The sequence below is a fragment of the Nicotiana tomentosiformis genome, chromosome 5, assembly GCF_000390325.3.
Source record: "Nicotiana tomentosiformis chromosome 5, ASM39032v3, whole genome shotgun sequence".
Lineage (NCBI taxonomy): Eukaryota > Viridiplantae > Streptophyta > Magnoliopsida > Solanales > Solanaceae > Nicotiana > Nicotiana tomentosiformis.
In genome coordinates, this window is record NC_090816.1 from 51901009 (window position 1) to 51928763 (window position 27755).

The 27755-nt window shown below is 37.4% G+C and overlaps 1 protein-coding gene and 2 long non-coding RNA genes across 4 annotated transcripts; 2 read left to right on the forward strand and 1 right to left on the reverse strand.

Annotated features, from left to right (window-relative positions):
- Positions 1 to 3502: 3502 nt before the first annotated feature.
- LOC138892348 (uncharacterized) lies at positions 3503 to 6542 on the forward strand. The gene is made up of 4 exons (XM_070176055.1): positions 3503 to 3932; positions 4437 to 4552; positions 5079 to 5462; positions 6318 to 6542. The coding sequence occupies exons 1-4, from the start codon at positions 3503 to 3505 to the stop codon at positions 6540 to 6542; spliced, it is 1155 nt and encodes a 384-aa protein (XP_070032156.1).
- Positions 6543 to 15027: 8485 nt separating this feature from the next.
- Positions 15028 to 15617, reverse strand: LOC138891792 (uncharacterized). Its single transcript, XR_011408119.1, has 2 exons — positions 15354 to 15617; positions 15028 to 15232 (listed from the first exon to the last, which is right to left on the reverse strand). It is a non-coding gene; the product is annotated as an uncharacterized lncRNA (long non-coding RNA).
- An 8210-nt stretch (positions 15618 to 23827) lies between these two features.
- Positions 23828 to 26876, forward strand: LOC104120086 (uncharacterized). Of its 2 annotated transcripts, none has more exons than XR_011407792.1 (2): positions 23828 to 24264; positions 24530 to 26876. It is a non-coding gene; the product is annotated as an uncharacterized lncRNA (long non-coding RNA). The 2 variants fall into 2 exon arrangements; XR_011407791.1 differs by having other exon boundaries at positions 26682 to 26876.
- Positions 26877 to 27755: the final 879 nt, after the last annotated feature.

Genomic DNA, 27755 nt, shown 5'->3' on the forward strand with positions numbered 1-27755 from the left:
TGTAGTAACTTAAGGAAAGCTCAAGCAAGGTATGTTGTCTAAACTTTTCTCTTAGAATTGAACCCCATAATATCATTGTAAGTCTTGTGTTGTTCATTATAAATGGATTATTCCGAATAAGCCTTGTTTCGAAAGATGTATGTTCAATATGGGTTCCAATGTTCTTGTTATGTTATATACTATTTGAAAATGTGCTCGAAGCATGGGTCACATATCTAAATGTTATATCTTTAAATTGTGATTCAAATGAAAGTTATTAAGTCAAATTGTATAAGAAATCTCAATGTTCTTAACATTCTTATTTGTTCAATATGTGGACATAAAGTCTGGAATAGAAATGCCTTGTTGTTGATGATACGTGGTAATGTTGAAAGTGAAAGAGATGAATATGAAATATAAAATACGACCAACGTGCCAAGAGTGACATTGTGTTACGGCCAACAGTGCCAATGAACTAAATGATATATAAAAGATAATGAAATGAGTTGTCAATTCTTTTAATACAAACACTTTGGGAGTATCGTTAGTCACCGAGGAAGGGTAGGTTGAAATGGCCTAACCCCGAAACTACACATGCCGGTGTAACAATGGATTGTAATTATTCCCCTCATTTGGGACAAGATTGATGTGATGAAATATTTCCCTTTATTGGGATGAGATGATTGCAAGAAAAGGGTGATGTCGATCCACATGGCACTGTGGTAAGACGGCCTAGGCGGTCGGGCCGTGATCGGGCGCCATGCCGCACACATGGTGGTGATTGTGCTTGAGATTATGATTGAAACAATGATTGAGATTGAGATAATAATTGTGATTTTGGTTGATGTCTTTGGCTGAGACGGCCTAGCCGATCGGGCCATGATCGGACTCCATGCTAAAATCACGGTGGTATATCAGTGCTAACATCTCCCAACCTAAAATATGGAAATTTACTTGAAACTTTTGTTACTCCTAACTTGATGTTTTGGTATTGTTTGAGGCTCCCATTGATTTTATGATTGTCCTTCCTTGTCTTATCATTCGTTCTATTGAGAGGGTGTTTAGTCATTCATACTAGTACTATTCTATATGTACTGGCATCCCTTTTGTCGGGGGCACTGCATATTTAATGGATGCAGGTGGTTCTTCAGCAGGTGGCATTGATCATTGATAGCTGTACACCCCCTTCTCAGCAAATTTGGTGAGCCCCACTTTATTCGGGGTCGTGTATCTTTTGTTCCGTGTGTATTATGTTTGAGGTATAGTTGGAGCCTTGTTGCCGGCACTAACATTGTACTCTTTTATATCTATAAGAGGCTCCGCAAACATGTTGTGGGTTGTGTATTGGTATTGGAAAAGTCAAGATAGTAATGTTGTATGTGTGTTATATCTTCCTCTCCAAACTATGAAAGTGTGTGTATTTTGAGACTTTATAAATAAAGTAAGTAATGGTGATGGAATTAGTATTGTTTATAAACCCTCTTGGTGTTCATTAATGACGTTTATATTCTCTTTATTTATGTGTGAGTTAGGTAGAAGGAAATCTAGACGGCATGCTCAGCCAGGTTATCTCGATTGAGCGCTAGTCGCGCTCCCCGAGGTCGGGGTGTGACAAAGTTGGTATCAGAGCCTAAGGTGTAAAGTGTCATAGGTTATCTCGGATACGTGTCTAGTAGAGTCCTTCTTATAGGTGTGTTGTTGCTCACATTCATAATTAGGGGGCTACTTGTGTATTTAGGAATAATACCCTTCTTTGATGTTCTCAATCGTGCGATAAAGGTGAATGTAAGATTGTTCCTCCTTTAACTCGTGCTTTACTCTAACTTTCTGAACATGCCGCCTAGGAAAAAGGCAAGAACTAGCCAAGGAGCCAATGTCACCCCAAGAGTGGCAGTGGATTCTATATTTGATGATGCGTGTGAGCAACCGAGGGGTGAGGATATTCCCCCAATTCCTAAACGGCCTAACTATATTACAACTGATCAGAACGCACCTGTCCCTACACCTACTGAGGGTGCAACAGTCCCTCCAACTGACATTCCAGTTCCACCTCCAGCCCCAGCTTCCGGTCCCGATGTTTTTGAGGGAGAACTTAGGGGAGCCATACAGATATTGGCTCAGATAGTGGCTTCTCAGTCCCAGAGATCAAATGTTGCGCCTACTTCTTCCAGTCAGCCTGGGGAATCTACTAGTTCCAGGGTGAACAAGTTTCTTTAGTTAGATCCTCTAGTGTTCATGGGTACTAATCCCGAGGAGGATCCCCAGGACTTTATTGATGAGATGCACAATACTCTTTGGGTTATGCATGCTACTAAGACAGAAGCAGTGGAGTTGGCTTCCTACAACGTAAAAGAGGTGGCGTATGCTTACATTTGAATTGTGGGAGGAGTCCTATGAAGTGGGGTGCCCTACGGCGAGGTGGAATGAATTCACCAATGCTTTCGTTGATCATTTCTTGCATGCCGAGACTAAGTCAGTCCGTGCCGCTAAGTTTGAGGGCTTAAGGCAATGTAGCCTGAGTGTGTGGGAGTACCATATGAGATTCGCGCGCCTGTCCAAGCATACTTTATACATGCTGCCCACTATGGAGGCGAAAGTGCGTCAGTTTGTGCAGGGCCTTAGCCCCTTGGTTATTAATGAGGCCGCTACAGCTGCCTATAATTTTGATATGAACTATGGGAAGATGGTGCCATTTTCTCAAGCCACAGATAGCCGTAAACTGAAAAATAGGATGGAGTGAGAAAGTAGCAGCAAGTTCCGGTCCGCGGGCAATCTTGGAGGTTCTTTGGGTGGTGGTGATGGTAGGTCAACATTTAGGGGAGGGTTATCAGGGCCATCCCAGTCTTTTTCTTAGTCTTTAATCAATGCATCATCGTCAGGTCCCAGTCAGCAGCAGCGGAGTCATTTTAGGCCCGGTCAGGGAAACAAGGGATCCTACCAGCAGGGTCGGCCTGGTGGGAGATTCCAGCAGCAGCAGAGGCCCCCATGCCCTAGGTGTGGAAAGATGCACTTCAGCATGAATGATCCTAAGTGGGGGCCCCCAACCCTAGAGGGATTGCCGTTCATCTCGCCAGGGTGCGGGCAAGGGCACGACAAGGCCAGCTAGTTCTTCAGCTACTACATCTGTAGCACCTCCTCCAGCTCGAAGCTCTCCAGCACCCGCAGGGCGTGGTTCAACTATGGTTGTACACAGAGTTCGGGAGGACCCAATCATTTCTATGCTATGTAGGGTTGCCAGAGTTCAAAGGCTTCTCTAAATATTTTCACAGGTATATTGACTATTCAAACTCTTAATGTGTATGCCCTTATTGATCTCAGTTCTACTTTGTCCTATGTTACTCCCTATGTTGCTATGGAATTTGGGATAGAACCGTAACAACTTCACGAGTCGTTCTCTGTATCTACTCCGGTTGGTGAGTCTATTATGGCCACACAGGTTTATAGGGATTATGTTGTCACGGTGCGTGGTCGGGACACCATGGCCGATCTCATTGAATTGGGGATGGTTGATTTTAATATAATAATGGGGATGGATGGGCTTTATTCATGTTTTTCCAAGCTTGACTGTCGAACCAGAACCTTTAGGTTTGAATTTCCGAATGAGTCAGTGATCGAATGGAAGGGGGATGATACGGTGCCGAAGGGTAGGTTTATTTCTTACCTTAAGGCCACGAAGATGATTAACAAGGGGTGTATTTACCATTTGGTCCGAGTTACGGACTCCGATGTTGAGGCACCTACAATTGAGTGTATGCCGGTTGTGAATGAATTTCCGGATGTCTTTCTGGATGAGCTCCCTGGGATCCCACCAGATAGGGAGATTGATTTTGGGATTGATGTGATGCCATGCACGCATCCTATATCTATTCCACCCTACAAAATGGCACCGGAAGAATTGAAGGAGCTAAAGGAACAATTGGAGGATTTGTTAGAGAAGGGTTTCATCCAGCCGAGTGTGTCGCCTTGGGGCGCACCGGTACTTTTGTAAGGAAGAAAGATGGATCACTGAGAATGTATATTGACTATCGACAGCTCAACAAGGTCATGATCAAGAATAAGTACGTACTGCCAAGGATAGATGACTTGTTTGACCAATTGCAATGTGCTAAGTACTTCTCCAAGATCGATTTAAGATCCGGGTATCACCAGTTGAAGATCAGGGAGCAGGATATTCCGAAAATAACTTTCAGAACCTGGTATGGGCACTTTGAATTTCTGGTAATGTCTTTTGGGCTAACAAATGCCTCGGTAGCTTTCATAGATCTTAGGAATCGAGTCTTCAAGCCTTTACTTGACTCATTCGTGATAGTGTTTATTGATGATATCTTTGTATATTCGCGAAGTCGAGAGGACCATGTCGGTTATCTCAGGGTAGTTCTACAGACCTTATATCAGGACTAGTTGTATGCGATGTTTTCGAAATGTGAATTTTTGGCTTAAATCTATCATATTCTTAGGTCATGTCGTCTCCAGAGAAGGAATTGAGGTTGATCCTCAGGAGATTGCAGCTGGGAAGAATTGGCCCGGACCTACTACCCCAACAGGGATTCGCAGTTTTTTGGGGCTAGCGGGGGTAATACAGGAAGTTTATGGAGGGGTTCTCTACCCTTGCTTCTCCGTTGACTAAATTGACGTAGAAGGCGGTTAAGTTTCAATGGTCAGATTCTTGTGAAACGAGCTTTTAGGAGTTGAAATTGAGATTGACTACGGCACCAGTGGTGACCCTACCAGAAGGTACAAATGGTTTTGTGTTATATTGTGATGCTTCAAGAATCAGACTTGGGTGTATATTAATGCAACATGGCAAGGTGATAGCTTATGCTTCTAGGCAATTCAATAATCATGATTTAGAGCTTGCGGCGGTGGTATTTGCATAGAAAATTTGGCGTCATTATCTGTATGGGGTCTATGTGGATAAATTCACAGACCATAAGAGCATTCAATACATTTTCAAACTGAAGGAGTTAAATCTGAGGCAGAGAAGGTGGTCTGAATTACTCAAGGATTACGACATCCATATTCTGTATCATCTCGAGAAGGATAATATTGTAGCAGATGCTCTTAGACAGGAATCTATGGGTAGTTTGGCTAACTTGTAGGCACATCAAAGGCCGTTGGCCAAGGAGGTTCATCGGTTGGCTAGTTTGGGAGTTCTTCTTGCAAATTTTAGTGAAGGAGGAGTGATTGTGCAAAATATTGCTAAATCATCGCTTGTTATGGAAGTCAAAGAAAATCAATACAACGACCCATTGATGGTACAATTGAAGGAGGGTATTCATAAACATAAGACCACAGCCTCTTCTCTTAACATGGATGATGGTACACTAAGGTACCAAGGGCGGCTATGTGTTCCAAATGTGGATGGTCTCCGGAAAAGAATCATGACCGAAGCTCACACTTCTAGGTATTTCGTGCACCCAGGTTCTATAAAGATGTACCACGATCTTAAGGAAGTCTACAAGTGGAATGATATGAAGAGGAATGTAGCGGACTTAATGGAAAGATGTCCAAATTGTCAGCAAGTGAAGGCCCAACACCAAAGGCCTGGTGGGTTGGCCCAGAACATAGAAATTCCGATATGGAAGTGGGAGATGATCAATATGGACTTTGTGGTAGTACTATCTCACACTCCTCACAAGTTTGACTCGATTTGGGTGATTGTGGATCGACTCACAAAATCAGCACCCTTCTTACCTGTTAAGGCTACCGACACAGCGGAATAGTTTGCTCAGTTATACATCAAGGAAATAGTCAGGTTGCATGGCACTCCAGTTTCTATTATCTCAGATCGGGGGGCACAGTTTATAGCTAATTTTTGCAAGAAATTTCAGCAAGGTTTGGGTACTCAAGTGAAACTTAGTACATCCTTTCACCAGCAGACTGACGGGCAGGTGGAGCAGACTATGCAGACACTTAAGGATATGTTGCATGCTTGTATTCTTGACTTTACGGGTAGCTGGGATGATCATTTGCCGCTCATAAAATTTGCCTACAACAATAGTTATCACGCTAGCATTTAGATAGCACCGTTCGAGCTTTATATGGTAGGAGATGTAGATCTCCCATTGGGTGGTTCGAGATTGGGGAAGCATAATTGATAGGGTCGGACCACGTGCATCAGGCTATGAAGAAGGTTAAGATCATTACAGAACGGTTAAAATTGCGCATAGTCATTAAAAGTCCTATTCGGATGTGCGTCGCAGGGACTTGGAGTTTAAAGAGGATGATTAGGTATTCTTAAAGGTTTCCCCCATGAAGGGCGTAATGCGGTTTGATAAAAAGGAAAATTTAGTTTGAGGTATGTCAGACCATACAGAATCATTCTGAGGATTGGCCAGGTGGCGTACAGGCTTGAACTACCTCCAGAGATGTCTTTAGTGCACCCGTTGTTCCACATGTCCATGTTGAAGAAGGTGGTTGGAGACCCGTCGCTCATTGTCTCGGTTGATACAATCGAGGTTAATGAAGAATTGACTTATGAAGAAATTCCAGTTGCAATTCTTGATAGGCAAGTTCAAAATTTGAGGAATAAAGAGATTGCCAACGTGAAAGTGTTATGGTGAAACCAACACATCGAAGAGGCCACCTGGGAGGCCGGGGTAGACTTATGTGTGGTTGTTTTGGATATTCCAGAGGTTTGGGAATCGTGTGGAAGAAATATTCTTATCATGCAAGTTTTAAGTTGTACGAGTTGACCAAGGATTGACTTCTGACTAAGCTACCTCAGAATCGGGATTTGATGGTTTCAATAGGTTAGTATGGTGATTTTGGACTTGGGAGTATGTTCAAATTTCTTTTTGATGTTCGTAGAAGATTTTGACTTTTATTTGCCGAAAGTAGGCAATTTGAAGAATTAGAGAGTTCTTAAGTCTGACTGATAGTTTACTTTTGGCCTAATAAGCTTTGACTGTGGTTTTGAAACCTTGGATAGGTCCTAACAGTTGATATGAACTTGTGGGCAAATTTTGGTAGTAATCCGGAATGTCTAAGTGTGATTCAGACGCATTCGAAAAAATTGGAATGTTTGGTTGAGTTTGGAGTAGCTGGTTTGCTGGTGTACTATAGTGCTTTGCGATTCCGAAACATGTCTCGCGACAATGGAGATGGATGTTGGCCGGCTGTACTTTGTTCTTCGCGTTCGGCGATAGGGTGTCGTGTTCGCATATAGTGTAAGGCCCCGTAAAAATTTCACCAATAACCAGAGGTTTCGTGATGCCAAGGTAGACTTATGCGTGGATGATAATAGAGATTCTTCGCGGCAAGCTTGCAAGCCGTAGTTCAGACTTTTTGGGTTGAACAATGTGTTGGGGAGTTGAAGAAACTTTTTAGAAGTGCAGAGCATTTCTGCGGTCAATTATGCGATCCCTGAACTGCCGCAGGCTGAGGCAGAAACCTGGGCAAATTTCGGACCATTATGCGGCCACATAATCATTTCGCGGACCGCAGAACCCATCGCAGATCCAACATGAAATTTTTCGGAGGGGAGTTCTGTGGTGCATTATACGACCGTAGAGCGGTCGAAGAGTAGGGAAGAATTGCCCATTTCCAGAGGGCCATTATGCGGTCTACTTTGTGGACCGCAAAAGCGTTATGCGGTCGCATATGCGACCGCAGATCTGCATCAGGGGTCATTTTTTGAAAATTTTCTTATCCGACCCTATTTTTATATAAGGCCTTAGGGGGTCATTTTGAAGGCAAATATCTGATATTTTAGAGAGAAGAGAGAGTGTTCGAGAGAGAGAGAGAGAGAGAGAGAGAGAGAGAGAGAGAGAGAGAGAGAGAGAGGAGGAAACCCTAGGCTAATTGTTCCTAAATCCTTGCTCAAGACTTGGAGAATTCACATGAAAAACTCACAAGGTCTTCATTTAAGAGGTAAGGTTCTAAACCTAGCCTTTAATTTCGAGTTTGGGCAGAAGATGGGAGATTGGGAGTGTGATTCTTGGGTATGAGAGTTGTTATTTATGCATGCATGTAAATATAAGGATGGTGGGAAGGTAATTGAGCTAATATGAGTAAACTCTTGGTATTGAATAAGTTATGGAGTGAAGGGAATCTTGTAGAAGAACCTTGTGGTCAAATTTGCACACCTAGTATTTGATAAAAAATTTAATGAGTTGAAACCATGAATATCTTTCTAATTTGTATTCAATTCTGTTATGTCTCAAAATAGATTGGGATTGCTAGGATTTTTGGAATATTGTAGTAACTTAAGGAAAGCTCAAGCAAGGTATGTTGGCTAAACTCTTCTTTTAGAATTGATCCCCACAATATCCTTGTAAGTCCCGAGTTGTTCATTATAAGTGGATTATTCCAAATAAGCCTTGTATCGAAAGATATATGTTCAATATAGGTTCCAATGTTCTTGTTATGTTATATACTATTTGAAAATGTGCTCGAAGCATGGTCACATATCTAAATGTTATATCTTTAAATTGTGATTCAAATGAAAGCTATTAAGTCAAATTGTGTAAGAAATCTCAATGTGCTTAACATTCTTATTTGTTCAATATGTGGACATAAAGTCTGGAATAGAAATGCCTTGTTTTGATGATACGTGGTAATGTTGAAAGTGAAAGAGATGAATATGAAATATGAAATACGTCAAACGTTCCAAGAATGACATTGTGTTATGGCCATCGGTGCCAATGAACTGAATGATATATAAAAGATAATGAAATGAGTTGTCAATCCTTTTAATAACAAATACTTTGGGAGTATCGTTAGTCACCGAGGAAAGGTAGGTTGAAATGACCTAACCCCGAAACTACACATGTCGGTGTAGGAATGGATTGTAATTGTTCCCCTCATTTGGGACAAGATTTATGTGATGAAATATTCCCCTTTATTAGGATGAGATAATTGCTAGAAAAGGGTGATGTCAATCCGCATGACATTGTCGTGATATGGCCTAGGCGGTCGGGCCATGATCGGATGCCATGCCTCACACATGGTGATGATTGTGCTTGAGATTATGATTGAAACAATGATTGAGATTGAGATACTTATTGTAATTGTGATTGATGTCTTTGGCTGAGACAACCTAGTCGATCGGGCCGTGATCGGACTCTGTGCTAAAATCACGGTGATATATCGGTGCTAAGATCTCCCAACCTAAAATATGGAAATTTACCTGAAATCTTTCTTACTCTTAACTTGATGTTTTCGTATTGTTTGAGGCTCCGATTGATTTTATGATTGTCCTTCCTTGTGTTATTATTCGTTCTATTGAGAGGGTGTTTAGTCATTCATACTAGTAATATTCCTTATGTACTGACGTCCCTTTTTCCGGGGGTGCTGCATCTTTAATGGATGCATGTGGTTCCGCAGCAGGTGGCATTGATCATTGATAGCAGTACACCCCCTTCTCCGTAGATTTGGTGAGCCCCACTTCATTCGGGTTCGTGTATCTTTTATTCCGTGTGTATTATATTTGAGGTATAGCCGGAGCCTTATTGCCGGCACTATCATTTTACTCTTTTATATCTATTAGAGGCTCCGTAGACATGGTGGGTTGTGTATTCATATTGAGAAAGTCAAGATAGTAATGTTGTATGTGTGTTACATCTTCCACTCCAAAATATGAAAGTGTGTGTATTTTGAGACATTATAAATGAAGTAACTAATGGTGATCGAATTAGTATTTTTTATGAACCCTCTTAGTGTTAATTAATGAAGTTTATATTCTCTTTATTTATGGGTGAGTTCGGTAGAAGAAACTCTAGCAGGTTTGCTCGGCCGGGTTATCTCGATTGAGAATCGGTCGCACTCCCCGAGGTCGGGGCATGACATATAGTTGGGGTAGGTGCATTGCGTTCGCGATGAGAAAGAAGCCAACTGGAGGGTCTTGGCCTTCGAATTTGTGAAGGGTTGCTCACATTTGCGTTGGGTTTGTTAGTTGGTCATCACATTTGCAGGGGTCATGTCGCATTCGTGGTGAAGGAATTTTAGGTGCAAGATATTTGTGCTTCGCGACACAGAGCTAAGGTCATGTGCACGAAAGGTATCACTAGCAGAATATTTAAGTTGTGAATTTTAGGGTTTTTTCTTCTTCTCTCATATTTTGAACCCTAGACTTGGAGAGGGGCAATATTTCACAAGGGTAAGTAATTTTTACTCATTTGTGTAATTATATTTCAAAAATATACATGGATATCTAGCCCCTAAAATAAGGATTTAAAGTGTATAAATTGGGGTTTTAGTAATGAACTTAAAAGAGTGATTTTGGGGATTTTGAACAGGAAATTAGAATACGATTTTGAATCTAATCATATAATTGAATCGTGAGAAACAATATCTATAATCAATTTTGGATTTCAAGCCCGAGGCCCAAGGTTGACTTTTTGTTGACTTTTTGATTTGGGTCGAATATTGAATCTTTTGATAAGAAATAAATGCCTAAAGCTTGTATTGACTCATTTGAGTAATATTTGACTATTCGAGTCATTTGGTACTTGCCGGGAAGAAGTAAGTCTTTTGTCTATCCTTGTTAGAGGAAATTCTCCCCATAAGTGATCTATTTGCGACTTGTTACTTGATTTAGAAGCCACATATACGCGAGGTGACGAGCGTATATGCGTAGCTAGGTTATGGCTATATCCGGTAGAGTTTGGCTTTTGATTATGTCTTGTTTGGGATATGTGAATTTATTATCCATGTTTCATTAATTCTATGACTACGTGATGACCCATAATTATGGATTAGAAGCATTCTTATGGTTATGACTTGTTAAATTGGGCATAAAAGATTATTTTGCCATGTTGAGCTTTATTGTTAATCCGTAGTCATACACTTGTCTTACTTGCTTTATGATTCGGTAGTTATGTGGCTTAAATTGCTCATGTTAGTAATATAATTATACTTATGTATGTTGAGATAGCGTACTGAGCCATTGTGATATATTGAATTACATGATTAGCCAAAACCATCTTATAGACATTTGAGCTTTTTTTATTGTTATGCCCGGTGCTTTTTTATTATATTATTTGATACACATGTGCATAAGTTGGAGAGTTAGATATTGTGAAAAGTTGAGAATCTTGGAACCAAGGACATTGTGAGCAGATATTTATTATTGATGGTATTGTTATTTGATCGGGTTTCATGTCGCAATAGTATTATGGTTTGATCGGATTGCACACTGCAATAGTAATATGACAGGATTGGGTTGCATGTTGCGATATTATTATTGGTGGATCGAGTTACATGATGCAACTGTGCTTAGATAGGTATTCGTCCCTCCAGAGTCGGTGATTACCCATATTACTTTGAGCCCTGTGACCATAGGCACCCTGATTGGGCTAGTTTAGGCACTTGGCTATTGTCGGATATATGGATTTGTGCAGAGAGGTTTTGGTATTGGATCATGAGCATGGATTAGTAGCCTGGACTCATGCAGTAGCTCTTAAGTATATAAGAATTTTGATTGACTCATATCACGATTATCAAAAGAATTGAGATAATTGATATTGTATTCTATCTCTTTGTTTGAAAAGCATGAGTAAGTTTCAGATTTACCGTGTTTTCCAATTTTGGACTTGATTGATGATATCATGCCGTATCACATGTTCCATTTATTTCTTCACTTGTTCATTGAACTATTAGTATGTGTTAGTATCGACCCCTCGCCACTTCTTCTTCGAGGCTAGATACCATAGTTTTGTACTCATACTACACTTCTGCACACTTTTGTGCAGGTTTTGAGGCAGTTACTAGTGGTACCCATCTGGCTGAGTAAGGGTATTTGTTGAAGGCTTCGTGGTGAGCTGCTTTACCTTATCTGATCCGCATCATATGGAGTTTCTTTTCCCTACTTATCTATCTCTTTCTATGTATTTTATTTCCGGACAAATGTTATTATTTTGTTGAGACTATTTACTCTTATTAGATGCTAATGATATAGTTACACCATGTTTTGGGCATTTGTTAGACAATTATGGTCGTGTTTAGACCATGTCTTTAATTATTTACTTATGATATTGATTTGAGACTTATTCCATATTATTATTACATCTTGACTCTATTAAATACATAATAATTGGATTCTAATATTATTGTGGAGTGTTGGATTTCCTAGCAAGCAAGTTAGGCATAATCACAATCATTGGTGGTATTTTGGGTCATGCCGGGTCTTTACTGGTTCCCTTTTAGGATATGAACTAGTGAAAGACATGACAAAGGCTTTGAATAGCCGAGAAAAGGGGGAAGAAGGCTCTAAGCAGTGGTCTGATTGCAAGGAACTGATATCTGGTCGAAAAATATCATTTTCGCGTGAGCATTGGCCTAGATTTCAAGACCTAACAAGTGATGAATGCGACAATGGCTCTTGCTAGGCAAAGATTTGAAAAATATGGTTTTAGGTAGTTTTGATCGGTCAACGGCGAGTTGACTAAAACCGGCCATCGTGAAATGACTCAAGACAAACACCAATCAATAGATCTCAATGAGATCTATCGAGTGGTGTAAGTTTCAAAGTCATACAAACTTTGGTTAGGTCAAATCTGAAAAGGGGACAGGGAGCTAAGGTTTTGATCTTTGGAGTACGATTTGGTGAGGAAAAGGGAGGTATTGAGGCTCGATCTTAGCAGATCAAGGTAGAGGAGTAAGAAGGGAGAAGAACTATGGTGGTTTGAGGTTATTTGGCCGTCACTCCTTGGCAGAGACGATTTTTGATCGGTGGCGGATGGTGGTTAGAAGTCGGTTGTTGGCTGAGACAATTTCCGACCACTATGGAGGGGAAGAGAAAAATTGGAGGATTTAGGTTTAAATTAAAAATTCAATCTTTGGATTTTACTTTTATTAAAAACAAAATTGAGCCAAAACGACGCAGTTTCAACTTGAAACTACGTCAATTCAACTCTGGTTTAGAGGAGCGGTCGAGCTGGGTCAGAGGTCAAATGTGGCCAGTGTACTGGGCCTGGGCTAATGGCTCTGGTCTTTTCGGTCTGACTTCTGAATGAAAATGGCCCTCAATTCATTTTCTTTTCTTTTAAAGCATATAGCTACTTTGCATTGATTTTAAATAAACCCATTTTGCATTAATAGCCTACTTAACTTATCACATGAACAATTGACAACATAATTAACTAATAATCCAATTAATCATCTAATTATGCTATTATCTAACTAAGATGCACTAATATTTTGTAATTTTTATGTGATTAAAAATGCAGCTAAAAAGTGCAATTAAATATGCAAAACAAAAAAAATAAAAATTCTTAAATTTCCTACTAAAATAACAAACAACTAAAATACTAAGTTAAATCACTATAGGAACCATTTTTAAAGTGAAGCACAAATTACATGCTTACAATCGCGATCACGTGAGGACAGACGTGATCGCGTGGAGGAAGGTCTAGTCCGGGCAGTCTTGTGCATTGTGAACGCGTGGGGTTGGACTTCAACCGAAGGTTTGCCTAGAAATGAATTGCAATCGCGTGGGTAGTAACCACGATCGCGAAGATCATTTTGCTGGTAGGGGTATATTTCATCCAAATTTCAGTGTTTTGCTCATTTCACTATTTTTGAGTTTTACAGAACGAGAGATGGAGATTTTGAAAAGGGATTTTACTGCAGTCTTGAGAGTAAGTAATTTCTACTTGATTTTGATCATTTATATTGATTCCCCATGGATCTCCACAACTAAAATATAACATTTTAAAGTGTAATTTGGGGGGGGGGGGGGGAGGGGGAGGATTGTCTATAATTTAAGAGAGTGTACTTTGAGGTTTCGGACATTGATTTGGACTTGGATTTAAAAACTAAATATATATTTGGACTCATGGGATAATGTGTCAGTGGGATCGAGTCCTAGACTTGGGTTTTGACCACGTGAGCCCCGATTGACTTTTCCTGACTCTTTTGAAAATTGATTAAAGATTTAAACTTTATCATTTGGAATTAGTTTGTATGACTTTGTTTGACCCCGTTAAGTATTGTAAGTTAGATTTGAGCCAGTTAGACGAGATTTCTAAAGCAATCGGACGGTTGAATTGGATTGTATAAGGTAAGTATCTCGCCTAGACTTAGCTTTAGGGAATTAAACATAAGAATTGACCTTGTTTGATTAATTGTAATGTATTACGGGCGTCGTATATATGTGGTGGCAAACGCATATGCGAGTGCCGTGGGATATTCATGCTCGGGGGTAGATTTTAGGATGTTTTATGCTTTAGATTGACATCATATGCTATTTATGACTTGTTACTTCTCTTGTATGACTACATAGCCTATCTTAATCATGCTCGAAACCATGTTTAGCCTTATTGTGCCTTTATCATTGAAATGGTTAGTTTTTACATCATATCCTACCTAATTTAGCCATAGTTATACTATTTTTGGATTTGTCCCTCCGCGGTCAGGTGATCACTCATTGTACCTTAGGCCTTGAGTGCGCAGATTTGCTGGACACTTGGGGAGTGTCGGTTGATGAAAGTGAGTCTTACTTATGCATAGCGATTACTGACTCACATAGTAGGCATTTGTAATAATGCTTTGTGATGCATATCATCTTTATATGCTGATTCAGTGTACTAGTATGAGCTTTTGATCATTTCTTATCTTAAAGCCTGTTATTATCTCTATTACTTATACATCTAATCATCTTATACACTTTCTTTGATATATTCTTGTGTTGTATTTATTTATAACTGTTCAGGTTATGATAGCAAGTATCGGTTGACCAATCTCGCCACTCCTTCGTCGAGATTAACCTTTCTACTTACTGAGCATATTGGGTTAGTTATACTCATACTACACTTCTACACATTCTATGTAACTCTAGGTGTTGGTACCGGCAGAGCTGGGTAGTAGATTTGTAGTTGTACGAGTGTCTTGAGCCAAAATTCTACCAAATCGTGATGACACCTAACCCAACTTGCTAGGTAATCCAAACAACCAAAAACACAACTAGAATGAAATATCACCAATAATCAATGAGTAAAGTAGCTAAATTCCATACAAGTTCCCAAGAATCTATATATATATATAAGAGGGCCAAAGAGTGTTCACTTGACACCTCACTTTGGCCAATGAATCTATTTATCTTCACTCTCCTTTTTTTGCTTTTTAATCCCTTATTCTTTGGCTCTTTCTCTCTTTTCTATAATTATGTATTTTGTAACCGACTCTAACAATCAATTACACATAACTATACCTGAAACGTTGTCATGCAAATAATAGCCGAAACGTTATGAACAATGAAAAGGTGTATAGTGACGGTTCTCTTCTACAAATTGGTTGTATTTCATTCATCTTCCTAATTGTCAATCCTTCATTTTAGCCGAAACTCCATTATAAAATTGCTCCTCCAACTGCTCCTCCAACTGCTCCTTCCATAAACAAGGCAATGTATATATGTATATGGACAAACCTCATACAATAGGAGGAGAAACATTATTGAGATTCATTAGAAGCAGTAATGAGCAAAAACTGCGTATACTCAAATGAAGGACTTATATCAGGCAAAGCTTTAGAATTCTCCCTCTTGCTTTTTTTTTTTTTTCTCTTTAAACGATAGAAATCTCTCCCTGTTGCTTTCTCATTATTATTCATAGTAATATGATAGGAAGGAGACAAGTTGTTCGGAGAGACAAATTCAATGTATTCTTATACCATGTCAATCGCTTTGGAAACGTTTTTCCTTCTTTCTATATCTTTTTTCAATTTATTGGCTTAGAATATTGTGTTCGATGTCATTAATTTTTACCTAATTGTTTTGGGTAATTCATTGATGTGTTTTACCTGATAATAATTGTTTTCAAACACTATTTGTCCTCTTTTATTTCTCTGTTTTGTCGGAGTAATTTTATTTTCCCTATTTTTACTTTTTGGTGATTCATTCATATGGTGTTTTTAGCTGATAATCATGTTTTTCTATTGATGTTGTTCTCTTCTATTTTATTTTATTTTGGGACCTGGAAGTACACCTTCCTATTTTGATCTCTAATACGTATGAATTTTCTTGATGTGAAAGCAGGTCTGTCAAGATATTACAGTTTCTAATGTCTTTTTGGAACAATTTATACTTCTTATTTCCTCTACTATATATATAATAGTTAGTTGCAGATATTTGAGGATAAGCTTTACCAGAAAATTAGTTTACATACTTTCAATGAAAACTATTCTAATTGTCAAAAAGATTTTCAATAAGACCGAAACTTAAAATTTCCGTTGAAGCTATTATCTCTACTTTCTGAAGATGATCATGTGTATATTAAATTTATAGGAGAAACTTAGCATCCAAAATAAATGAACTGAATTTTTGCAATTTTGGGAAATCTTAGTAGACTTTTGATGGTTTTGAAGATGAAATTAGTGATTTTAGAGTGAACGGGTCGCTGACTATGGGAAGGTGATTGGAAGTTAGAGAAGTAAAAAGAAAAGCTAAATAGGCATTCTTATTGTAAATTGAATGGAGAAGAAGTAATTAAGAAATGAAAGAAGAAGAAGAAGAAGAAGAAGGAGGAGGAGGAGGAGGAGGAGGAGGAGGAGGAGGAGGAGGAGGAAAGGAAAAGGAAAACACAAAAAAAAAAAAAAAAGGAAAAAGGAAAAAATAAGAGTGGAAATTATACGAGAGATTCATACAATTTGTAATGGATTTGGGGCCGATATTTTTGATTCGTCATTAGTTTCTTTTAGGAAGATGCTGAAGGAGATGCGTTACAAATTCTCTTAGAGGGTTACTTTTCTCTATTTATAACACGAGTAACGATAATATTGAAATATAAATAAACCCTAAAACGTAATCGCAAAGGAGAAATGAACGTCTGTAATTGGGGTTCAAAATTGAGAGAAACTAAGGAATAGATAGAGAAAGAATAAAGAAGTGAAAAAATAAAAAAGGAAACGGAATAGAAACTCTTTTTTCCCCTTACTTTTGGTTTTATATTTTTCATTTCATTTTCCTTTACTTGAATTGAAGAGAACTTATGCAAGATTATTTTCACTATCTAATGAAAGCAAAAAAGAACAAAAATCAAGTATTTATTGCATTTAAGCTCTAATTCTACAGAAATTTTTATATTGTTATCTTATCAATATGTAGAATTAATTTTATTATTCACATAATTGAAAAAATCATCTGTTTCATACTAAAATTTAAAAATAAATATTTCTTTTATATTTAATGGCGTTTTTCGCAAAAGCGCAGAGCGCGGCAAATTTCCTAGTATCATCAATAATCAATGAGTAAAGTAGCTAAATTTCATACAAGTTCCCAAGAATTGGTAGTACAAGTCATGAATCACGAAGATTTAGATTTACAAAGCTTATACGAAGAATAAATACAACATATGTTTGAATATACATAACCATAAGTACAAATCCTAAATTACCAAGAACAAGTAGTAGCTTATATCGTGAATGCAAGTACATCTTCAATGCTAGTCTTCGTCATCCATAGCAACTCAGCTCCAATATATACATGCAAAGTGCAGAAGCGTAGTATGAGTACAACAGACTCCATGTACTCAGTAACTATCTTGATTAATTTCGGTGAAGTAGTGATGATGATTCAAGTCAAAGATACTCACTTTACATAACCTGTACAGCTCAATAACATATACATATGCCCAACAACAATATCAAAATCTAAGCATGAAATATGGATAAGGCCATCTGTGCACATAGAGAAGATATGCACAAGCATTCTAACCAACTAACATATCAGCATATAGAGAAGATACGCATTTGATATCAACTAACTTGTCGACAATTTCATATAGAGAAGATATGAATGAAATAACAAATACCATCAACACCTTGCATATAGAGAAGATAGGTATGAAGTATCAATAATTCATCAGCAGTTGCATATAGAGAAGATATGCATGAATAAGTGACTCAAGTTACACGGGCTAACATATGGAGAAGATATGGATAGTGAATCATTTCATCAAGTAAAGCATAATATAGAGAAGATATGCATAAATGACATGTATATATTTCAGAACTAACGTATAGAGAAAATATACAATAAAAATCATGTATATATCTAATGAGTTTGCATATAGATAAGATGCACAAAATCTGACCACTAGATAGATTTCCATAATCCGCGTGTACATCATCAAGGAGAAATATGAGAGGACGACTGTAAGGCCCCGTAAACTTTTACCAAGGGATTCATATTTTGTAGTACTGAGGTAGGCTTATGTGTTTGAGGATTGTAAAAATTCTTCGCGGCTCGCAAGCTCGCCACAGTACAGACTTTTTGGCTTGAAGAATGCAGTGAGGAGTTGATGGAAAATTTGGCAGAAGAGGGCAATTCTATGATCTATTTCGCGACCGCAGAACTGTTTTGTGGGCCGCATAAGCATCACAGAGTTGAGCAGGGAGTTTGTTGAATTTTGAAGGTCGTTCTACGGTCCATTCTACAGCCGCATAAGTGGTCTGCGGACTGCAGACTTGTCACAGACTTGTCCAGACCATTCCAGTTTTTGGGTATCAGTTTCGCGGTCCACTATTTGGACTGCATATCCGTTATGCGGTCTATTCTGCAACCGCAGACCTGAATTCGGAGGGTCCATTTTTTTATTTTATAACCCGACCCCATTACTTATAAAAATGACTTTGGGATTATTTTGGCCGGGTTAAACACATATTTTAGAGAGAGGGGAGTGCTTTAGAGAGAGAGGAAGGAGCCCCAAGTGCATTGATCATCAATCCCTGCCCCAATCTTGAAGATTCAAGGGAATCATTCACTAGACCATCATCTACTCGGGTAAGACCTTGTCCTAAAATTTTTATGCAATTGTTATGGGTTTAATTAAGTTATGGAGTTGGAAATAGGCCATGCATGTGATAATAGGTTGTAATATGTGGGGTTAATGAACCATTTTGGGTAGTTCTTGTTTAAATTTGTTGAGGGAGGAAGCGGTTACCATTGTAAAGCTTTAAAGTCTATTTTGCATACTAGGTATTTGACAAAATTCATAGGAGAGTTACACCATGTGAATCCCTCTAATTATTATCCGATATTTGCTATCTTCCTATAGATTGTTATTTCTCGAAGTGTTGGGACATTCTAGTAACTTAAGGAAAGCTCAAACAAGGTATGTTGGCTAAACTCCACAATGGCCTTGCAAGTCCCGTGTTGCTCATTATAAATTGATTATTCCGAGTAAGTCTTGTGTCAAATGATATATGCGTTCAAATTGTATTCCAAACATTCTTGTAGGTTGAGTAACTATTTGAGAAGGTGATTAAGTATGGGCTATGTGTTAATATGTTATGATTTGAAAACGTGATTCTAATGAAAACTAGCATGTCGAATTGTGTAAGAAATCACATGTGCCTAAGACTCTTAATTTGGTTAGTGGCTCAAATGTGTATTTGAAGACTTGAGTAGAAATGCCTTGTTGTTGGTACTCTATAAGGATGCTTGAAAGTGAAATGGGGGGGGGGGGGGAGGAGGGGTTGGAGATGGAGACGGTGGCCATCGTGCTAATAATGAGGGTCATACTTGTGCCTAAATACAGTTGTTTTAACTAATGCTATGCTTTGTAAGTATTTTCAATGTGTCTTTAGCTCTTATATATATATTCATGAGTTAAAATTGTGTATTTCCCTTTATGGGAAAAAGTATTTCAAGATTAAATGATGTGTTATTCGTTTATGATTTTAATTTGTTCTTCGATTGCCAGCCATTTTACTTTATTTTTTGGAAAGAAATCCATTATGTTTAAAGTCTTCATTACTAATGAACTTAAAGTTGTGATTTTTGAAATATTCTATATGTTGATATTTATGTTGGTGGTCCTTCAAAATAAGGAAATAAAAGTGTGGAATATAAGATACGGCCACTGTGCCTTAGGATGAAGAATCATAAGTATGTCCAAGAGAGACAATGAAATTATAATGATTTTGTGAATGCTTGAAGTTACTAATGAGGCTATATATAGTGTGAAAGGTAATAAGGTGAATATAAAATATATTTGTTCTTTTGTTTCCCTTGTGTGCAAACCAAAAATAGTTTTGGAAGTATCACTAGTAAACCGAGGAAGGGTGGGTCATAAGGCCCATGCCTGAAACTATATGTGCCAGTGTAGGGGTGGATTTTGGTTACTTCCCTTAATTGGGATGAAGTTGATATTAGTTGTGAATTGGAATGTCAACCTACACGGTATATGTGGGAAGGTGGCCTAGTCGATCGGGTAGAGAACGAACGCCATGTTGCGCACAAGGTGGTACTACTCTCGGTAACACCTTTCTTTCGCACCACATGTCAAACTACATTATCCGTAGGGAGATGGCTTAGCCGATCGGGTGTGATTGGACTCCGTACGAAAAATACGGTGGTATATCAGTGCTAATGATCTCCCAACAAACAATATATATTATTTTCGTATTTTAAAAATTGGTATGTTTTAACTGGGCATTTGGATATTGTTGATTGTGATTTGTTATTTCTGTGGTTTTCCCTTTCTTATACTGGCATTCTATTTTGAAAGTTGGCATTTAGCTTTACATACTAGTACTATTCCATATATACTAACGTCCCTTTTGTCGGGAGCACTGCATCGTCAATGGATGCAGGTGGTTCGTCAGTAGGTGGTTTTGACCCTCGTTAGCAGTTACTCTCTATTAAACAATTTTGGTGAGCCCAACTCTATTCCGGGCGTCATGTCATTTGACGCTTTACTTTATGTTTTGAGGTATAGACGGGGCCTTGTTGCCGTCACTTCCATACTACTTTTATGTTATATTTAGAGGCTCCGTAGACAGGTTGTGGGTGGTGTTTGATGTTGGGAATTATACTGATAAGTGTTGGTATTTGGGCAAACATGCTTTTCATCATATCTATAAACTTGTAATATTTTGGAAATTATTAATGAATATCCTTTAGTAATTTAAAAGATTGTGGAACCCTTGACTCTCCTCATGTCTATTACTTGTACTTATTCTTATGTTGTTAATGGGCAAGGTTGGGTAGAAGGCATCCAGCAGGCTTGCTTAACCAGGGAATCTCGGTTGAGCGCCGGTCACGCTCCCCGAGGCCGGGGCGTGACAACGACCCAGAGGATGGATCCTTATCCAGACATTGCACGTACATGCCAAGGATACATGTATACAATCAACAAATATCATATCACATAGTCATGGACTGAGAAAAATAGCATGCTAAGGTGTATGCATGTTCGGAGTGTACAATTACAGCTCCGATTAGGCGGGTATGCCATACAGAAACGAGTATCATGACTAAAACAGGAAATTAAGAATACATATGATATCTAGCTTGATTCGATAAGTTAACGTAGTCATTTAAACATATAAAGCATGATAGCAGGAAGCACAATATTAAAAACAAGGCATGATGTAGCCTAAAGACTACTCCACCTATATTCAAAACAAAGCACAATATGAATAGCATCCGCATATATGCTCGTCACCTCGCATATACGTCGCTTTTCACACATTCCAAGTAGACAAATAAGGTCATGTCCTATGGGTTATTCTCTCAACAAGATTAGACAAGATACTTACCCTATCTGGGCTAGCCTTCAACCTCAAAATGTATAAAAACCTCGCTCTAACCCTCCAATCACGCAAATCCAATCCAATCGTCAATCAAGAAAGTCAAACAATGCTATAGGAAGCGATCCCAATTCATAAAATTTTTATCTCTAATGATTTTCCAAAAAGTCAATCAAAGTCAATCGGGTCACACATGCTCGAAATTCGTACCAATACAAAATTTGATGACCCATAACCTGCTGAGTCTAAATATGTGATTAGATTCAAAACCCGAGTCTAAATCATTACTTGCATTCTCAAAATACACTCTCTTATAGTGTAGGCAAAACTCAAAATTTCATCTCAAAATTCCATGTTAAATATGTAAATCCATGAGAAAATAGGTTATATAACAAAATCTTAGTAGAAATTACTTACCCAAAAAATAACAGTGAAAATATCCTCCAAAATCGCCTTTTATCGAGCTCTAAAACTCAAAATAACGAAAAATGCATCAAAACCCTCAAATATATAGCATATGTCAGGTCCATCGCATCTGCGACCAAAAGTGCCGCATCTGCGGCCTTTGCTTTGTCACGACCCAAAATTCCACCAAGTTGTGACGACACTAACCCGACTCACTAGGTAAGCCAAAAAATATAAGTTACAACTATAGTGAGGAATCATTAATATTAATAATAAAAACCGCAAAGAATTTAATACAACTATCCCAAGGAGAAGTAGTACATGTCATGAGCCACTAAGATTTATATTAACAAAACTAAAGTGAAGAATAATTACAACATCTGCTTGAAGCTTACATAAATATAAATAAAGTCCTAAACTACCACAAACAAGAGGTAACTTCAATCTGGAAAGCTGACACGTCCTCAATGCAAGGTTTCATTTTCCATAGCTACGCAACTCTAAGCTCTGCACGCAAGGTGCAAAAGTGTAGCATGAATACAACCGACCACATGTACTCAGTAAGTATCTTCATCTATTCTCAGAGAAGTAGTGCCGATGTTTTTATGTCCAAAAGATACTCACATAACCTGTGAAACTCAATAGCATATATAACACAGAGAAGAATCCAAGGAAGCAGTCACAGAATAACAGATGTAAAAATGTTAGAGTGCACAATCGAGATAAGGATAATAAACCAGTTTTTCCAGTTACACAGATAATGAAATTACAACTTGTATCAACCCTGCACAACAAAAGACTTGCACTAAATAGTGTATGCTCAAATGCTCAACCATAACCATTCGGTGTCGATGCATAACAATGGCCCAATTATGTATTAATTGACAAATAATGAGTTCGTGAGAATTTTATAATAAACCAATATATCAATACATGATGACAACTTTCTTTTTACATCAATCTGATATGCTACCGACAAATCCACACACATGAGATATTAACCCAACATAAGGAAATCCATCTTCACATCCAAATTGTCAAATAACAACAGAGGATAGGATAGCATGTTAGATACTATTGACGACCAATTTTGACCTTCGTTTTAAAATTTTATTTATTTATGCACTAATTAATTTCCAATACATGTTAAAGATATTTTTTAATTAATAATGCCTATTTTAAGTAGTTAATAATGTTAATTAGTAATTTAGTCATTATATAACTATAAAAATATTATATATACAATTTTATAACTTTTAAAACTATTTAAATAATTTTCATATTCGTCACATAGGAATATAATTAGTTTAATAAGCTATTCCTCAATTTTTGGCAACATAGCCTATAACTTTAAAATGAATTAGGAATTAGTGTAGTAAATAGGAAAATAAGATATTTGGTAGCTAATTAATTAATTATAGCAATTTGTAGTGTATTTAGTTATTATAATTTCTACTGCATCTTTTTGGAATTATTTAAGTTTAACGAAATTAATCTTTAAAGGGATAAAGACCAAATGGCAAAATTTACAATTACAACAACAACAACAACAAGAAGAAGAAGCCCAGTGAAATTTCACAAGTAGGGTTTTACAATTGTGCAATTAAATACAAAATTGCTATTCTTTGAATTATTTTTAACCCAATACCCAAGCCCAAACGAATCTGATCCAGTCCAAATGAACCACTCCAATCCACTTTGGCGATCCGCATCCCTCCCCCTACACCAATCAAAACTCGCCACATCATCTGCCACACCACTCACAAAAGAAAGACAATCAATCTTGGTCGTCCATCTCTCATATTAGCGGCCCGTGTTTATCCCTGTTTTTCCCTTTAATTTAAATATTCCATCAGATTCAATCTTAACCGTCCAAATTCAACAATCCAATGTTTGTCATATTGCACCATTTTAATTATTTAATCTTCGATTTATCAGGATTGTTAGTCAAAAGATCTAACGGCCTAGATCTCTTCAACCCGTTTAAACCCCTAGAGACCAACTCAATCCCCTCAAACCCTAATCATTCGTCTTCCAGACTCGGTCTCCCCCTTTCCCCTTCCTCTCTCTATTCTATCAAACCCCATACCCCATCAATCACAGAAACCTTGCACCAAATCATGCAAGGTTGTAAATCATGACTTCAAATCATCCTTTGTGCCTTCTAACTCCGCGAATCTCACCGATGTCTCCTTGTTTCATCATATGAATTCAAAATCTCACATTTTCTGACTTAGACTTAAAGATGAAACTTCAAGTCTTCAAGATCCTCTTGTGCTGCAACAAAATCAGAGCATGCATGAGCATCTCATTATGTTTATTTGAAACCAGAGGTCAAATACACTGACCTCTGGATTATCGGTCTTTGTTCGATGGTTTTCTCACCTGCAATGACTGTCTTCCACTCAGGTAAAACTCCTATGATTTTCTGTTATGATCTTTTGATTTTCACTCATTTTGCTAGCATCATCAATCTCTCCTTCACTCTCCACTATCGATTTGAATTTTTGTTAAACCCTAAGTCTTCAATGGCCATTATAAATAGGAGACTTCAATGCTTACACCTAACACTACCTAATACCTAAAACAGAATAGAAAAAAAATAGAAAGCTTAAGAGAATAAAATCCCTAAACTTCTCACTGATTTTTTTTTCCTTCTCTGGCACCGAGTTAGTCCATTGTTCGAGCTTGAGTTAGAATTCTTAACGGTTAAACAAGAAGTTTTTGTTTGGTTTGCTACTCCGTAGAAGGTCAGTGTACACCGGCCTTCCCTTTCTTTTGATCATTCATATTGTTTTGTGCTATATCATATTTTCTTTTGTTGGTTATTTTCATCCATGATGCATGTTAGTAGTTTGTCATTGATTATTAGGTTCCGTTCATACTTGTTATCATTATTGATTGAGTTAATCATCTCCTTATAATTTGTGTTAGTAAGGCTGGTTAATCTATGTTAATGAACTTCATGACTTAACTGGATAAATAGTTGTTATTAGAGAATGATATATACTTTTCTGAGCTTTGTTCATTGTTTAGGAATCTTCTGATGTTTCTGAATGTGTTTGTTAACTGTAATACCATGTTTAGTTAGCTTGATCAAGCAGTATTCTTTAAACATCTCTTGATATCCTGTCGAGGGTTGATGTCTTCTACATTTGTGCTATATTGTCTATTGAAGCTAAGCAATTCTATATCATTTGTTAGCATGTATTTTCCTCATAAATCTATGTTATACCCACTTAAGTTGTTTTCTTAGAATGATTAATCTGTTATTGAAACCATGCCTACCTTAACATGTAAAACTCACATGATTTTGTGACTTGAACTTCTGTGGTGGATTCACTAGCTTAGTTGTCACATCTGCTCACTTGATATGTTATATAATCTTGCAAACCTCAAGAAATATTAAATTGTGTGTGTGTGTGTATATATATATATATATATATCCTTGGGATGCTTCCCCTCATCCAATATGCTTTTGTAATTCTGAGACCTCTTAAGAGATTACTGTAAAGGTGATCCTATCCATTTCTTTGGTTATGTGATCATATATGTGAAGCCTCACCTAATAGTAAATATGTCCTGAAATGAGACTGGTTTAAGTTCTAATGAATTTTTATAGTTAATATGAAGTCAGACTGCTACTGTTGACATAGACCAAGCATGTTTAGAATTTTTTTCAGGGACCTGATTAAGAAATAGAATTTGGTTAAGAGTTATAGATATTGTACATATATATCACCCCCTGAACTGACCATACCAAGTTAAACTTCACCATGCTTGGGCTGATGCATTCACCTGTGTAACTGGGCTAGTTATCTTGCTACTAGTACCCTGCTTATTCCATGTGAAACCTTCTTTGCTCTGAACTTTTATACTGAATTTTGTTGGCCTGACCCTATGCTCTATCATGTTGTAGTCTTACACTCATTAGGGACATTTCTTGGATGTGTTTGATTGTCTGCTCTTGTATTTCTATACTCATTCCTGTTATCAAACAGACATATGCTTATCTTTCATACTCATGCATATGTTCTCACATTGTCCTATCACATAATGAAGATTGAACCTTGCTAAGTTTGCATAAGTCAACTATGATTCATTTGTGGATTTGAGAGAGACTTCCGATGATATCATGAATTTTTTAAGGAGAAAGTCATCATCCATTAGAGTTGAAACTAATTTGTTTACTTAAATAGTCATGTTGATGCTCTTTAAAGATCCTATATGACACTATTAACCCATACACCTATTAGAGCTTAAAACTTGACCTGTGCATGCACCCCGATTAACTTAAGCCTTGATTGTTAAGTTTGAGGACCTCTGTAAATTTGAACTATGTACCTCTTTTACTTCTTAAGTTGCGTGACTTAATGGTTTGAACGATTGAAATAATCTTCTACTAATCTTTTTCCTTAATTGTACATGTAATTTTTTTCTATGGACATTCTTCTACATATTAGTGGTTCTTAACAATGAACTACACATTGGTGTTTGGGTTGAGACCCGTGTAAACTTTGAAGTGCCAGGGACTCAAAGGGTATCTTGGCTATAAATGTAATTTCACCTTAAGCCCTTAATCATTGATATTTGCCAATCTCTTTAGGGTTAGTGTCTAATGAAGAAAAGGCTTCACTGTAATTTTCCTTACTTTATTTTATTTCAGACAATTTCATTTGCATTCTTGACCACAAATATTTGTTATAGTCTCATTTGAGCCTTGTGTTTGATCTTATCTGTATTTAAACATTTTGTTGGGCTTCGTAAATAATTTTTACCTTTTTCTCTTGACCATGTAACTGAACTGGCCTTGTTGAGTTTTAAAGAATTCAGGCCTCAAGTTCCAGCCTTTGAGTCTGAAGTCACGGGAGCCGCTGCTTCTTGTCTGCTGTTCGCTAGGCCTAACCTTCTTCAGGCCTAAATTACCTAGTCGTGTTCCTTTTCCTTCCTCATTATTAGATAATCTGAATCTGTTATATTTTTCTTTATATGTGTATAATACTAACGATATTGATTGGATATTTTATTTTTTTTAAGACCTTTAGGAACCTAGGCAAGCCAAGATACATAGGTAATAAAAAAATCACTATTACGTTACAATTAGCCATAAAATTTTGGCACTTTGATAATTTATTTCATAGGATTTTATTTTGAATCACTCTAACCATTTTAATTGAGTTCTTTGAAGTTCAAAACAGATTTGAAAAGCAATGCGATTCTTGTAAAGCCAGAATTGAAAAGGGATATTTCAAATTAGTTTTTCTTCTAAACAAAATCAACACGGTTAGAATCAAGGCTACTAAACTTTCAACGATTTTTCTTCAAATACATCGCTACCAATTGAAACAAATCTCCAAAGGTATATTCAAGGCGCATTTCTAATAGTCTTTACTCTATTAGACTTTTATAGCGAACCATGTTATATAGTATTCAAACATAGCCATATCTTATGTCTTTCAAGTCTTGTTGGTGTAAATGTTAGAAATTGTTTTTTTCAAGTCTCTCCAATCATGTAGATATAAATATTTCAAGAGGCTTTTACAAATTAAACCTAAATTCTCTTTTCAATGTACATATATTATTTCCTTTTAAAATGATAAGTTTCTAGAACATAACCTAGAGTAAGTTACACATATTTAGCACTAACTAAAGTAGAATATAGACGTTTAATTCCCCGAGGTCTAAGTCCAATGAAACTACCTTAGGTAGATTTTAAGGGGTACCTAATACCTTTCCTTAGAAGAATATGAATCCTTACCCAAATCTCACTGGTTAGCATACTAATAAGATAATGATCTTAATAATTAAATAGGTACCCTACTATACCTTTAAATATTAGTTGGCGACTCTCTTTTATAATTAACAGGGAAACCACTAGTTGAATCTTATTTTGACTCGTG

What these genes read in the sequence shown, in the direction of transcription:
- LOC138892348 (XM_070176055.1), top strand. Translation starts at nt 3,503, where the DNA reads ATGGGGATGGATGGGCTTTATTCATGTTTTTCCAAGCTTGACTGTCGA. An exon ending in GAAGGGTTTCATCCAGCCGA is followed by an intron (nt 3,933 to 4,436) that starts GTGTGTCGCCTT and finishes TCATATTCTTAG; the next exon opens with GTCATGTCGTCTCCAGAGAA. An exon ending in GGAATGATATGAAGAGGAAT is followed by an intron (nt 5,463 to 6,317) that starts GTAGCGGACTTA and finishes AGGATTGGCCAG; the next exon opens with GTGGCGTACAGGCTTGAACT.